At 32.1% G+C, this 13,024-nt stretch overlaps 2 protein-coding genes and 1 long non-coding RNA gene across 3 annotated transcripts; 1 reads left to right on the top strand and 2 right to left on the bottom strand.

The window, feature by feature from the left end:
• Window positions 1-3,389: 3,389 nt before the first annotated feature.
• Window positions 3,390-4,847, bottom strand: LOC107028455. The gene is made up of 3 exons (XR_001457850.2): window positions 4,643-4,847; window positions 4,419-4,508; window positions 3,390-3,766 (listed from the first exon to the last, which is right to left on the bottom strand). It is a non-coding gene; the product is annotated as an uncharacterized LOC107028455 (long non-coding RNA).
• Window positions 4,848-7,967: 3,120 nt separating this feature from the next.
• On the top strand, window positions 7,968-8,567 carry LOC107004839. Its single transcript, XM_015203219.2, has one exon. It carries the CDS (start codon window positions 8,035-8,037, stop codon window positions 8,452-8,454), a length of 420 nt encoding a protein of 139 aa, XP_015058705.1. The 5' UTR covers window positions 7,968-8,034; the 3' UTR covers window positions 8,455-8,567.
• Window positions 8,568-8,658: 91 nt separating this feature from the next.
• Window positions 8,659-12,135, bottom strand: LOC107004819 (S-adenosylmethionine decarboxylase proenzyme-like). Its single transcript, XM_015203191.2, has 4 exons — window positions 12,002-12,135; window positions 11,832-11,909; window positions 10,317-10,463; window positions 8,659-10,211 (listed from the first exon to the last, which is right to left on the bottom strand). Exon 4 carries the CDS (start codon window positions 9,991-9,993, stop codon window positions 8,899-8,901), a length of 1,095 nt encoding a protein of 364 aa, XP_015058677.1. The 5' UTR covers window positions 9,994-10,211; window positions 10,317-10,463; window positions 11,832-11,909; window positions 12,002-12,135; the 3' UTR covers window positions 8,659-8,898.
• Between the last annotated feature and the right edge of the window lie 889 nt (window positions 12,136-13,024).

Raw genomic sequence — 13,024 nt, 5'->3', positions numbered from 1 at the left:
TATATATATATATATATATATATATTCGTAGGAATATTCATCTTTTTTTCAAGACCACTTTTTGATAAATAATAAAGTTATTTATTATTATTATTATTATTATTATTATTATTGTCAAAATTTTCTAATATTTCCCTAGCATAAAGATGTTTAGAAAACCTTGCCAAAAGTTGATACATATATGTTTGATAAAAATGATGTGTTGATGTTAGGATACACCATAAGCTTCATGAATATTTTTTAAGAGTTCATTTTTTACTTTTTAATGGTTGAATTACCATATTTTTGTGCTTTATTTGATCGGTCGAAAATAATTAGGTTAATATTTCTTTTTAACTAGTTATATTTTTACTTAAAGTCAAACTTAATAATCCTTGTAAAGATTATTTTAATTGTAGATTTGTTAACAAATAATAATCCTAACACCATGTAATATTGTCTTGTCTTACCGATATTTATTCTAATTTTTTATAATTATAGATTTTTTTTTTAAAAAAAAGACGTTTAAAAGAAGTGGGCTAACCCGACATAGCCCGCAATCCACTTACTAATGGGTTGGGTTTAATGTTTTCTGTCCCACAACCAAATGAACAGACAAATGTTCCATTATATCAAAAAAAGATGGAGGAAAAATATTTTCAAGCTCACATACACTTCCATTGATTTCAATCTGCATTGGTTCAAGATTTTCTCGCCTTATTACCTTCCTGTATATAGCTTTAAAGAAGTTCCACAACCTAATCAAGGCTAATGAAACATTCTTCGGTAATCATTTTTGAACCGCAATTTGAATTAAGCAATGCATTATAAAATGAGCATCATGGATTTTGTACCCTGATATTTTCATCTCATCCACATCCACACGATCTGATATGTTTGAGGTAAATCCTTTTGGTAATTTTGCATTCTTTAAGACAACGCAAAATAATCGTTTTCTTCTGGCTTCATGGTAAAACAAGATTTAGCTAAATGAGCTTTTCCATTTGTATTATCTTTCCTTGGATAAAGCTCCTTTCGTATCCCCATTTCTTGCAAGTCATAACGAAATTTAAATGTGATCTTTTGACTTTTCTGGGATATCTAATAAAGTCCCAAGCAAACTATCATATATATTTTTCTCAATATGCATCACATCAAGATTGTGCCTCAACTTATTATGTTAACATTATGTTAATTCAATAAAGATGGATCTTTTCTTCCATGGACCCTCATTTATTTCGAAGTCTTTTTTTGTTGGCCTTACCAAAAACATTACTGAAATCATGCAACTTTTCAAATATTTCTATGCCCGACAAGGATGTAGGTGCAAGTCTCTGATCCTAAAGATTTTTTGTCTCTTCTAAATGGATGATCAGGAGGCAAAAAAGTCTGATGACCTAAGTAACACATTTTACGACTATGTTTGAGATATTGAGAGCATGTGTCATAGTTACACGTGGGGCATGCTAATTTTCCCTTAATACTCCATCCAGAAAGCATTGATTGCGCTGGAAAATCACTAATTGTCCACATTAAAGCTGCACGCATTTGAAATGTTTGATTTGTATGAGCATCAAATGTTTCCATCCCGAATTTCATAGTTCCTTCAATTCAGCAATTAATGGTTGTAGGTACACATTTATATCTTGTCTAGGAGATAATGGCCCCGGAATGATCATCGACAACATCATATTCTCTGGCTTCATGCAAATCCATGGTGATAAATTATAGTTCACCAACATAATAGGCCAGGTACTATGGGAAATGTTCATGGTCCGAAATGGATTGAAACCATCACTTGAAAGGCCCAATCATAAATTACGAGGATCATTTGAGAAGTTTGGATGCATAGAATCAAAATCCTTCCAAGCTTCTCCATCAGCAGGATGCCTTAAATTCCCATCATTAGGTCGTTCAGAATCATGTCATCTCATTGCAACAGCTGTTTCAGGACACATAAACATTCTCTGAAGCCTAGGCTTTAAAGGGAAGTACCTTAAAATCTTTGCTGGTGTTTTAGAGCTTGCATTAGTCGTGTCATCACCCTCATTGGACCATCTAGAAGACCCACACAAAGAGAAATTATCTTTATCTGCATTTTCATTTCAAAATAACATGCAATCATTAGGGCATGCATGTATTTTGTCATAGCCGAGACCCAAATCTTTTATCATTTTTTAGCTTTATTGAAAGACTCGGGTAGTTGAGCAAAGGGAAATGCTTCTTTTAACAATTATAACAGATTAGTAAAAGCCACATCACTCAACCCGTGTAGGCATTTAAGCTAGTATAATCGAATGATGAAACTCAACTTACTGAAGTTCTCACACCCCAGATATAACTCTTTTTTCCTTCATCCAGTAATTTAAAAAATCTCATTGCATCTTCAGATATCCCTTCTCTCTCTTCTTCTCCATGACTTGTTTCATCCTCCATATTTCGAAATGTATCATGAAGTAGTCCATCAATATCATCATGATTGCATGAAAGTTGTGTAATTCATGAGGAAACTCTCCCCGTGAAAAAATCATTTGTTGTATCATCCACAAATTCATATACAATCAAGTGATCCTTTCACAACATTTTTGTAATGCCAATAACGATTGATGCATTTTTTGCAAGGCATAATATTTCATTTCCTTTTGAAGCTCATTGAAATGTCTTATCAAGAAAATCATTCACTCCACTAATGTATTTATCATTGCATCATCTCATACTCATCCAACTTCTATCTAAATTATCCATTGATATTTAGCAAAACAAACAGATAAAAATAATCAAATTTATGATAAACTATGAAACGAAAAGACAATAATGTTTTACACATGAACAAACATATCTCAAAATGTACATGGAGTATATGTAGATTAAAACTCATAGCAATCACAATTCAATTTACAATAAGCATTACATAGTTTTTCTTAATATATGAAACAAATATCAAAGTTCCCGTTATAATTAGAAATATATAAAAAAAACACTGATCTACATGACCTATCAAGAAATAACTTTAACAGGTTTATCATGATTTCAAATTTGTTATGAACGACTTATATATGGACATTCAAGGAATGGAAAATGGTCGATGGACATACGAATCGCCAGGATTCAATTCTTTTCAAAAAAATTATCCCTGTTGATTTCCCTTTTGGTAAAAAATCAAGGCAGAACATTCCTTAAAAGTGATAAAGCAGAATTTTAACGCAAATAATATTGATCTAGAATTTTCGGATGTTTTAGATTTTCATGTCAAAAAGTCTAACACCGACAGTGAAATTTAATTTTTCCCACTTTCATGCTAATGTATCTCTTGTTTCCTATTGCTCTATGTAACTGTTTAACAATAATGAAATCGAAATTTCTCACATAGCTACTCAAGCGAGAGGTGAAATCAAAGAAGACATCATCAATGCAAGGATAACCAAAATCGATTGGATGAATCATGGAACAACAAATCCAACATCAATATCAAGAGAAATAGATCTAGAGTAATCAATTTCACCAGAACTGCCAACAAAACGTTAAACCCACAATAGATAAAACTTGGTGGGAAAGCCCCACAATCAGAAAAAAAATACATCAAATACACTAATTACAACTCAAAGATTAAAGGAAAAAGAAGAGTTTCAAGAAGAAAACATCAACAGCTCAAACTTGAAGTTTCTTCAGCTATAACCTCAAAGATGTTAGAACAGAACCTTCAGTTGTTGAAGAAAAAAACATCAAGATTTCTCAGATTTCACAAGCAAACTTTCAACCCTCCATTTCTTCGATTTCACAACAATTTCTAGAGAGAATAATAGTCAAACTCAGAGTCTGTCTCGATAATTATCCAATTCTGATAATTGAATCAAATACCCATGAAACAATATATGTATATAGAAAAGAAAGATACATACAAAGAATTCATTTTTTAGAATTGTTACCAATATGTCTCTGTTAATTATTCAAATCATATTAAAACACAATAGAAATAGTAGTAGTGCTCAAAAAATTTCAACTTGGAATCCAATATATTAGAGGTCCAAAGTTCAACTTGAAATTACAGACAAGAAGAACTTATCATAATATTAACCAGTAGCACATTTTAGTACCAATCAGTCACAAATTTTAGATTATTCTTTCATGTTAATTTATCTTTTGTTTCTTATTGCTATAACTTAAATCGTCAACAATAATGTAAGTGAGTGGTGAAATCAATGAAGACGTCATCAATACAATGGTATTCAAACCCAATTGAATAACTCATGGACAAGAAATACAACATCAATTTCAAGTTAAATAGGTCTAGAGCAGTCGATTTCACCATAAATACAACAAAACATTAAACTCACAATAGCTACAACTTAATGAAAAAGAACCCACAAATAGAGAAATACATCAAATACACTAACCACACCCAAATATTAAAGATAAAAGAAGAGATTCAAGAAGAAAACCTCAAAAGTTCAAAGTTGTTATTTCTTCAGCTGTAACCTCAAAAATTGAAGAAGAGAACCTCCAACAGTTGAAGATCGAACCTCAATTTCCTTAGATTTTACAAGAAAACATAGAACCCTCCATTTCATTAGATTTCACAGAAGGTTTGAAGAGAGAAACGGGTTTAGATTCGAAGAAAAATGGGTTTATGTTTGTCCTAAAATCTCAAACATGAAGAACTTACCATCTTCCATCGTTGTGCTTCTGCTAAGATCCACAACTTCTACTTTCCATCGTTCTGCTTCTGCTAAGCTCCACAAATGAATGAAAAATTAGGTCAAAGAGAAGAGGGGTGGAAATGAATGCGCATGTGTCGTGCTCGTGGAAGAGAGGGGAAATGAGCAAATATTTGGCTCGTTTCTATCGATAAAGAGAAAAGTAATTTTTATTTAAAAAATTAATTAATAATAAAATAGAATAAAAAATTTTGACGCGGTCAGCGAAAATAATGGAGGGAAATTGAAGATGGGAGCAGTAGTTGAAAATTGCAGTAGTTGTATAGAAAAGGAAGATTTTCTTTTCTTTCTATTTTTGGCTGATTGCCGTTTAACTTTTTGATATTATTTGGCAAATGTCTATGTTTCAATTAAAATAATGATTAGCTAATCATTATATGGTTGCCACTGGTTTCCGCAATCAGTGGTTTAATCTTGAAGTTTACTATTTACCATCATCCTATAAATTGAATTTTAGTATATTGAGATAGGTAATTAAATATTAGGTGTATCAAATTATCTAAATTTCATTAAAGTTATGTTAATTGGGGTAATTAAGATCTAGTAGGTTTGAACTTTAGGAAATTAATTATATAATTAGGTGAGGTTTTTGGTCTAGGCTAAACATACAATAATTTGAGTGTTTATAGACTCGTTAACTTATAAATTATGCATATATATTTGATAGATCGGAAAGGTTCGGAGGCATTGAGGAAAGGAAAGGCATTGGAGGAGTAGTTTACTTGACTTCGGTTCTTCAATGGAAGTAGGTTATGGTTATTTCTATTTGATAGATAGACTTTCAATAGCGATTGATATGTATTGAATGATATTGTGAAGTTTCTTATGTACTTATTGTGTGGTTGTATAGATTGATTGTGTGGTTTGTGGTTGGTCTAAAATCTTGAGACTGTGAAATTTATAATCTTGAACCCTATCTATCAAAGTGATGCCTTGAATAAAGAAGGCTTGATGAAATAAATTAATGAGATAATTGGATCAGAGTGTTACGTTCTGACACGGTATTATTAGATCGGAGTGTCACGTTCCTACACTGTATTATTGGATTGGAGTGTCACGTTCCGACACGATATTATAAGATCGGAGTGTCACGTTCTGACACGATATATGGAATCAGAGTATCACATTCCGACACGATAACATTAAAGGAAAGGAATCTCGAATTAACTTAATATAATTGTGATTGATTGTGTACCTACTATGGTGTTATTGCAGTGGTTTATGTTGTTTGTTGTTTGCCACCTGCCAAGTATCGTAGTTGATTTTATATTATTGTTCAATATATATTAGTTTCTATATTGGGTTGGCCAATGATACCTACTCAGTATGTGTTCCTTGTATTGACCCCTACTTGTATTTTCTTTATTTTTTTTTTGTAAAGTGCAACAAGTGTACCATCGACTTCAACTCACCCTCAGCTCTAAACAATCTCCAGCACATCAGAGTTTCAGGGTAAGCTATTATTTCTAGCTCGTGCTGGATTCTCTCATTTATGTCATGATATTCTAAAATTTCGGACATGGACCATCTTATTTACTTATTTCGGTATTTTCAATACTTCTCGACTTGGTAATTGAGAACAGATGTCCTTGATATGATGACTTTTAGATTTTGGGGATAATAAGTGTTAGACTTTAGATGTTTATTTAATCAGTTACTTTAATAAGTTTCAAGCTTCCGCATTATATTGGTATTCATAGTTGAATTATTGATATATGTTGGGGATTTAGATTCCTTGATTCGCCCACTTAGGAGGTTAAGTGTGGGTGTCACAACTCGTTTTGGGTCGTGACAGTTTTGTCCCAATTTTAGATTTTTTTTTAAAAAAAAATAGATTATTTGTAACTTTTAGGATTTAAATAATTTTTTAATTCATTTTTTTTGTAAATAAGATTGTAAAAGTTTATATTTGGATTGTTTCACAAAAATTAAAGATGTTTCATTATTATAAGTTGAATCATTATGATGAAAATAAATGTAATGGATAAAGTATTATATGAGTTATGCTCCCTCACAAATACAAGTTAATTGAATGCAATTATATATCCATGATCAAATTTTAATTGGATAATACAAATAATTACGATACATGTCAACTTTTGATCAATTTATCTTCACATTTTAGTAGTTATTGGACTATATTTATTGATAATATTTCATTTTAAATTTACTTGTGATATTCAATAAACAACTGATATGAAAGAGCATAAATATATTTTCTTTCGTAATTATGAATGAATATTATTGTAGCGCAAATGCTTAAAGCTTAAACAAATAGTCTAAAGGTCACGAGATCAAATCTAAGTTTAGGTCCCCACTTTTAGGTATTTTTTAGTTTTTTTGAAGTCTATAGGTCATGAGAAATTTTTAGTTTTTTTTCTCAGGCCTATCTTATGCACCATTGAAATCTTCATGATTTTGGGACAACAAATTGTCATCCTCATCTAACCCTAAAACATTATTCAATACTTCATTTAATTGACTATTCTGATTGTTCGGATCCATCTCGTTAAATTATACTCCCTCCGTCCCATTTTATGTGGCACAATTTGACCCAGCACGGAATTTAAGAAATAAATGAAGACTTTGAATTGTTTAGCAAATTGTACTTCAAAAGTAGACTCACTTTTCTCTCTCCTCATAAATGTATTAAAGTACTATTAAAAATTAAGTGGGACCAACAAGGATAAAAGAGGAATCGTACCTTTAAATACTTTACCATATAAGGAAAAGTGACATTCTTTTTGGGACTGACCAAAAAGGAAATGGTGTCACATAAAATGGAACGGAGGGAGTATAAATCTAACAACAAAATAAAATCTTGAACAGCAAATGAATCAACAAAATAAAATTAAATTGACGAGTGAAGAAAAGAAGAAGAAGAAAAGTAAAGTAAGAGAGAGAGTAAATAAGATAGAAAAAATCAAGTGTTTTCTTTTTTGAAGGGAAAAAATAAGTGGTTTTCAGAGTCAAAGGGCTATTTGATCATTTGCTCATTTCTTGTCAATTCATGTTAAAATAGTGTCTTGCCGTTCAGCAATTGTCTAATAAATATTTATTTTTAACGATATAATGAACTCGTAAAAGTGAAGGGATAGAAATAATTTTCCAAATGAACCATTTCGTGGAAATTTCCAAGCATTGATTTTTAAATGTGTGATAGTGACAGCGAAAGTACCAAGAAACGCCCAACTCTTTTCTATAGCATTTCCCTTTTCTACACTTCTTTTGCTCTTAAACCTTCATTTCCATTATATATAACATGTTTGAGGGTATTTTCTTGAATAATATTCATAGTAATATAAACTCATCAATTATTTTTCACAAGATTTTCAATAGGATGAATGTAACAAGTGATGATTACTCTACAAAGCAATCTTTGAATAACAAAGATGACCTATTTCTTCCCACAGGCACAACTAGCAGTCAAGATGCTTTATACAGAATTGCATTTTTGACAGCTATTGCAATTTTTCAGCTTCCATTTGAGAGGATAAAAGAAGATTTAGTACCAACTGTGATATTCACAAGAAAGCCTCTTCTCTTTCAAGGATTTGTTGTTTCTCTCATGTTTGCATTCTCAGGTTCGATGGCGTCGGAATCCATGAAGGAAAAACAGCCAAAGATGGCATTATTATGTCACAAGCTGGCTATATTTTCAGTAGCAGTTGCAGGGGGAGTATTTGCCTTGTCGAGTCTACTGTCATATTACAATATTGAGATGGTGGATGCTTTAGGTAACCCAATCACTAGTGCCTGATGTTGTGCAAACGCCGAGTTCTATGAACTCGTTGTACGAATAAAGTCTGCATGCACTCTATCCTTCTCACGAGGCAATGTTGTTGAATATAAAATATATGATCTGCTTGAATAGTTGTAGGAGTTGTTCGTATAGACATAATTTTCAATATCATAATATCATAGTCAGCAACTAATAACAAATCCAAAAAAAAAGGCCAACTAATGAAACATAAAATGACAGGACAATACACATTTATTAGGGATATCCAAATAACAAACGAGTTTGAGAACAACAAAATACGGTAATAATCCAATATACAAGCAAAAGAGCAAACTAAGTTCCAAGTTTTTGTTACTAATTCTAAGGACATAAAGCCCATTTATTTGGAGAAAACAAAGGAGCAACGCAACCAAACATAGTAAAACATCTGCAAACGACACTGGTAATTGAACTAAACAACCCTCAACACACCTCCTTTACTTCGTTTCTCTTCTCTTCCTCGTTCCAGCAGTCCTGCAGAACAGATTTGGGAGATCCACAGAGGGAACTCCTAGTGAACTTCCGGTAGACAATAGAACCACCCTTACCAAGTTCTTCTGGGCTCCACTCAGCGTGAGAGTAGCCCTTACCGTCAAAAGAGCAAATGCGCTCCAGTAGCTCACAAGCAACATAATCAGCATGCAAAGCAACAGAAAACTCATCAGGCTGGAAACATGTCAGCACCCTCCTAACCAGTGACCCGAGACTCGAGGAGTTCAAATCATACCCAACTGCTTCAAAGCTAGCATAACTAAAACCATCTTCTGGTGTAACATGAATAGTAGAAAGCGCAGCTCCTTCAATAGAATTCATGGAATAACCACAAGGATCAAACTCGAAATCACATATATCAGAGTTAGGGAGGATCTTCCTTATGCCGGATCTAATAGTCATTTCAGCTGCCGAGCTTGATTCAGTCTTGTAAAAGACAGAAGCCTTCTTCCTTTCCAGATTTGTCATGCACATCTCAAGTGTGTAGACAGGGTTCTTAGTCTGAATCGATCCAGCAGAGGCAGAGTAAACATGCCATTTTTGAAGATTGTCATGACTGCCCAAAATTACAGCTTTGTTGCCTGAACTAAGATTTCCAAAGTAGCTATTAAGGACCGCAACTTCTTCAGAGAAGTGACGATGAGGAAATGACTGGGCACCAGGGAAGATGAAGCTCCCACGGGTATACTTCACCGCTTGTACTTTGAGCGAAAGGGTATCAGCCAACTTCAGGATGACCGGAATTGAGAGAAGCAACTTTGTGGTACCACATGTCTTGATGACTATCTTGTAAGGAAAAATGAAGAGGCTGGACTCAGAAAGGACATAGGAGTCAACACACTCATTAGAAAGAGAATCAACTATGGTGCACTCAGCAGGTCCTAGGAACTCATCCAATTGTGCTTTTGACAGTGATCGAAGTCCTTTTCCTTCGGGATCAGCAAAAAGGCCAGGCTCAAAAAATGAAATTTCAAGCCTCTTCTCATAACCTTCAAAACCAATGGCAGAAACTGGCAATGCCACCATGATGAAAAAATGTTCCCAGCAACTAATGCTCCTTTAGAGGAAATTGTTCACAAACAAGGAGAGCAAATGCAGAAAGCAGTTGAAGGAGGGGGAAAAAGAGTGAGGGTTTAACACGAACTAATTGAAGGAAGAAACTTTTTTTGGGATTTTTTGTGTCAGGAAACACGTGCTAGACTAGAATAGAAGCTTAAGGAATGTCAGGAAGGTTTGCGAGCGCACTGCACATGTAAAAAACAAGAAAGTGCTAGTAATCAGAATTACAAAATTCTTAATGCTCATTTTCTGATGCTCATATCCAAAACAAACGAAATCCAGATACTTACGTTAGAGTAAGCAGCAGATCTGAACTTCTTGATTCCACCGTTTGGTCGAACGTCTTCAATACTGTAGCCGAGGGGTGCTTCGTAGAGTGAGGATTTACTACTAGACTTCTTCCCACCTTTAGACTCCATTAGATCATTCACCTGAATCTGCCAATAAAACAACTAAAGCTTAACATTAAGGTTTTTTTTTTTTTTGAGAAAGGTGACGGGATAAAAGGGCAACTAAACAGCCACAACCATAAATTGCAAACAACAGCAGAAGTTTTAGTGGGACTCTAAAATGGCACGTAAAGGTTTACATAAATCCCCATGAATAACGAACTACAGAGTAGTATGACAAACAAATACCACATTAAATTGCTCACTATTTCGTAATACCAAGAGATGAAACAGGAAAGTAAATGAATATTTGCTGTTTAGTAGCTATTAAAGCTAAACAGAGTTGCTGAGAGAGATAGTTGGCCAACAAAGGTTTTGCAGCAGATGTCTCTGCCTACAATCAACAAGTGAGAGGGGGAACAAAAGAGAGCAAGCACGCACATAAGTGCAGCAAACTTATGTGTGAGAAAAATGTTAATTTTACTCAAGGTTTGGTTAAGTAAACTTCCTATCACTGTGTACCATTTACTTCTACCAGAAACCATGTGTTAAGATTAGGATAATATTCCTCACAAAGTGCAAATCATACTCATAGTAACTATTAATACTTCCATTAAAACTTCTCAACATATAAAGCAAACATACTTTGAACATGGCAAAGAGGTCAAAGTTTATTTTCATGACAGACACAAAATGTCAAGTTAACACGACTAGAAAGAATTTTACTTAAAGTTTACTTGCATTGGCCCTAAAGAAACAAAAAGCACGACACAGCACAGCTAGTTCAAAGTATATATAATTAAAATGAAAATCTTGCTCAAAATCTTTTAATTTGAAAAGAAGTCCTTTCAATTAATATTACTAAATTTCTTCAGTATTTCTACAATCCACAAGCTCATTATCTTATTTTACTTTCTGTATTTTACTAAAAACTCCTCCTTCAAATTATGACTAAGTCGTTCAATTTCAATATTTAAAAGCATAAAAAATGCAATAATTTGATAGCCATTCAATATTCTCAAATTATAGTCATAATTTTCTTCTATCAAATTATGACTATAGTCATTCAATTTCAATATTTAGAAGCATAAAGAATTCAATATTTTGATAGTCAATTCAATATTTAGTCAAATTATAGTCATAAATTTCTTCTATCAAAATATGAGTGTGCATACCACTCAAAAATTTAATCAATCACATTATCTACATGAAAAACTATACCGACTCCCTACAAAATCAAATCTACAAGTGCAAAATAAACCAAATAATGTCCTAGAATATACACACAAGGCCTAAACATACACAACATTATATAATTTCTAAACAAAAAAGCCTTATATCGAATTAAGACGTCCCTACAGCCAAAAAAATAACAATTACAATTGAGATATTTATAGGAACAAATAGAATACTCACAATTATCAAAATTCTCAGATTGTTTCTGAATCTGACTTTTCTGAACAAATTAAAATCAACCTCCAAGATTATCAAATCCTACACAAACGAGACATACGAATCAGCAACAAATTCATCAACAATTTAAACCAAATATAACAAAATTTGATCGTTTTTCTTAGAATACTTACAGCGAAATTACGATTGTTGAAGAAGAAAAACTAGAGATGAAACCCTAATATCAGAGATGATTGTTGTGGAAGTATTAAAGAGAAAATAATAGGTTATTTATACAAACTTTGGTGACGGATTTGCCCTTGTGAATTTACGATAATTACAGTTAAGCCCTCCGCAGATGTGGGGTTGGGTATCAGATTCTTATCTATCCAAGTATTCATATACTATAAAGTTAATTGCATTGGATAACGACAAATTATTCGTGACGTATCGAAAATGATTTAAATTTATTGTTTTTTATTTATTTGATTTTAATTATTTTTATTCGTGATGTATCGAAAATGATTTAAATCTATTGTTTTTTATTTATTTGATTTTAATTATTTTTTATATTATTGATAAATTAAAATATTTTTCCTTTCATCTACGAAATTATGATTAGTTTTTTAATGATTGAATATACCTTTTCTTTTAATGGAAATATGAGATATCATGTATGGATAATAAGTGATATTATTTCATCATGTGGACAATAGCAACATGAAACAATTAATTCATCATGAATTATTTAAATATTGATAGACGATATTAATTATGAAATTATACTTATATGTTATTATTGTAGAATATAGATGATACTGATTAGTTAAGATATATTGTAATTTTGTTAGTACGTTTTCTTTATGTACTTTTATGTAGATTTATATGTCGATAAAACTATACAAGAAAATCTCGTATATGATTTATTTACGAAAAAGTACTTAAAATAAAATGATGAAAATTCATACAATTAATCTAACCCAATTCAGCTTGACTAAGCTATTAATATAATTCGTATAAAATTAAATAAAATGAAACGAAAGAAATAAAATAAATATGTAAATTTGTAGTCACATTTGTATATATATATATATATATTTCAATTCGAATTGATTGTCTGATAATTAGGATATGGTTCTATGAGAAGGCAATAGGGAACAGAGTGAGTGGGCAATTGTGCAGACAAAAATTCTGATTCTCATATATATATATATATA

This window comes from Solanum pennellii, chromosome 1, assembly GCF_001406875.1.
Source record: "Solanum pennellii chromosome 1, SPENNV200".
NCBI lineage: Eukaryota > Viridiplantae > Streptophyta > Magnoliopsida > Solanales > Solanaceae > Solanum > Solanum pennellii.
This window is presented reverse-complemented; position numbering and strand designations above follow the sequence as displayed.

What these genes read in the sequence shown, in the direction of transcription:
- LOC107004839 (XM_015203219.2), top strand. Translation starts at nt 8,035, where the DNA reads ATGAATGTAACAAGTGATGATTACTCTACAAAGCAATCTTTGAATAAC.
- LOC107004819 (XM_015203191.2), bottom strand. Translation starts at nt 9,993, where the DNA reads ATGGTGGCATTGCCAGTTTCTGCCATTGGTTTTGAAGGTTATGAGAAG.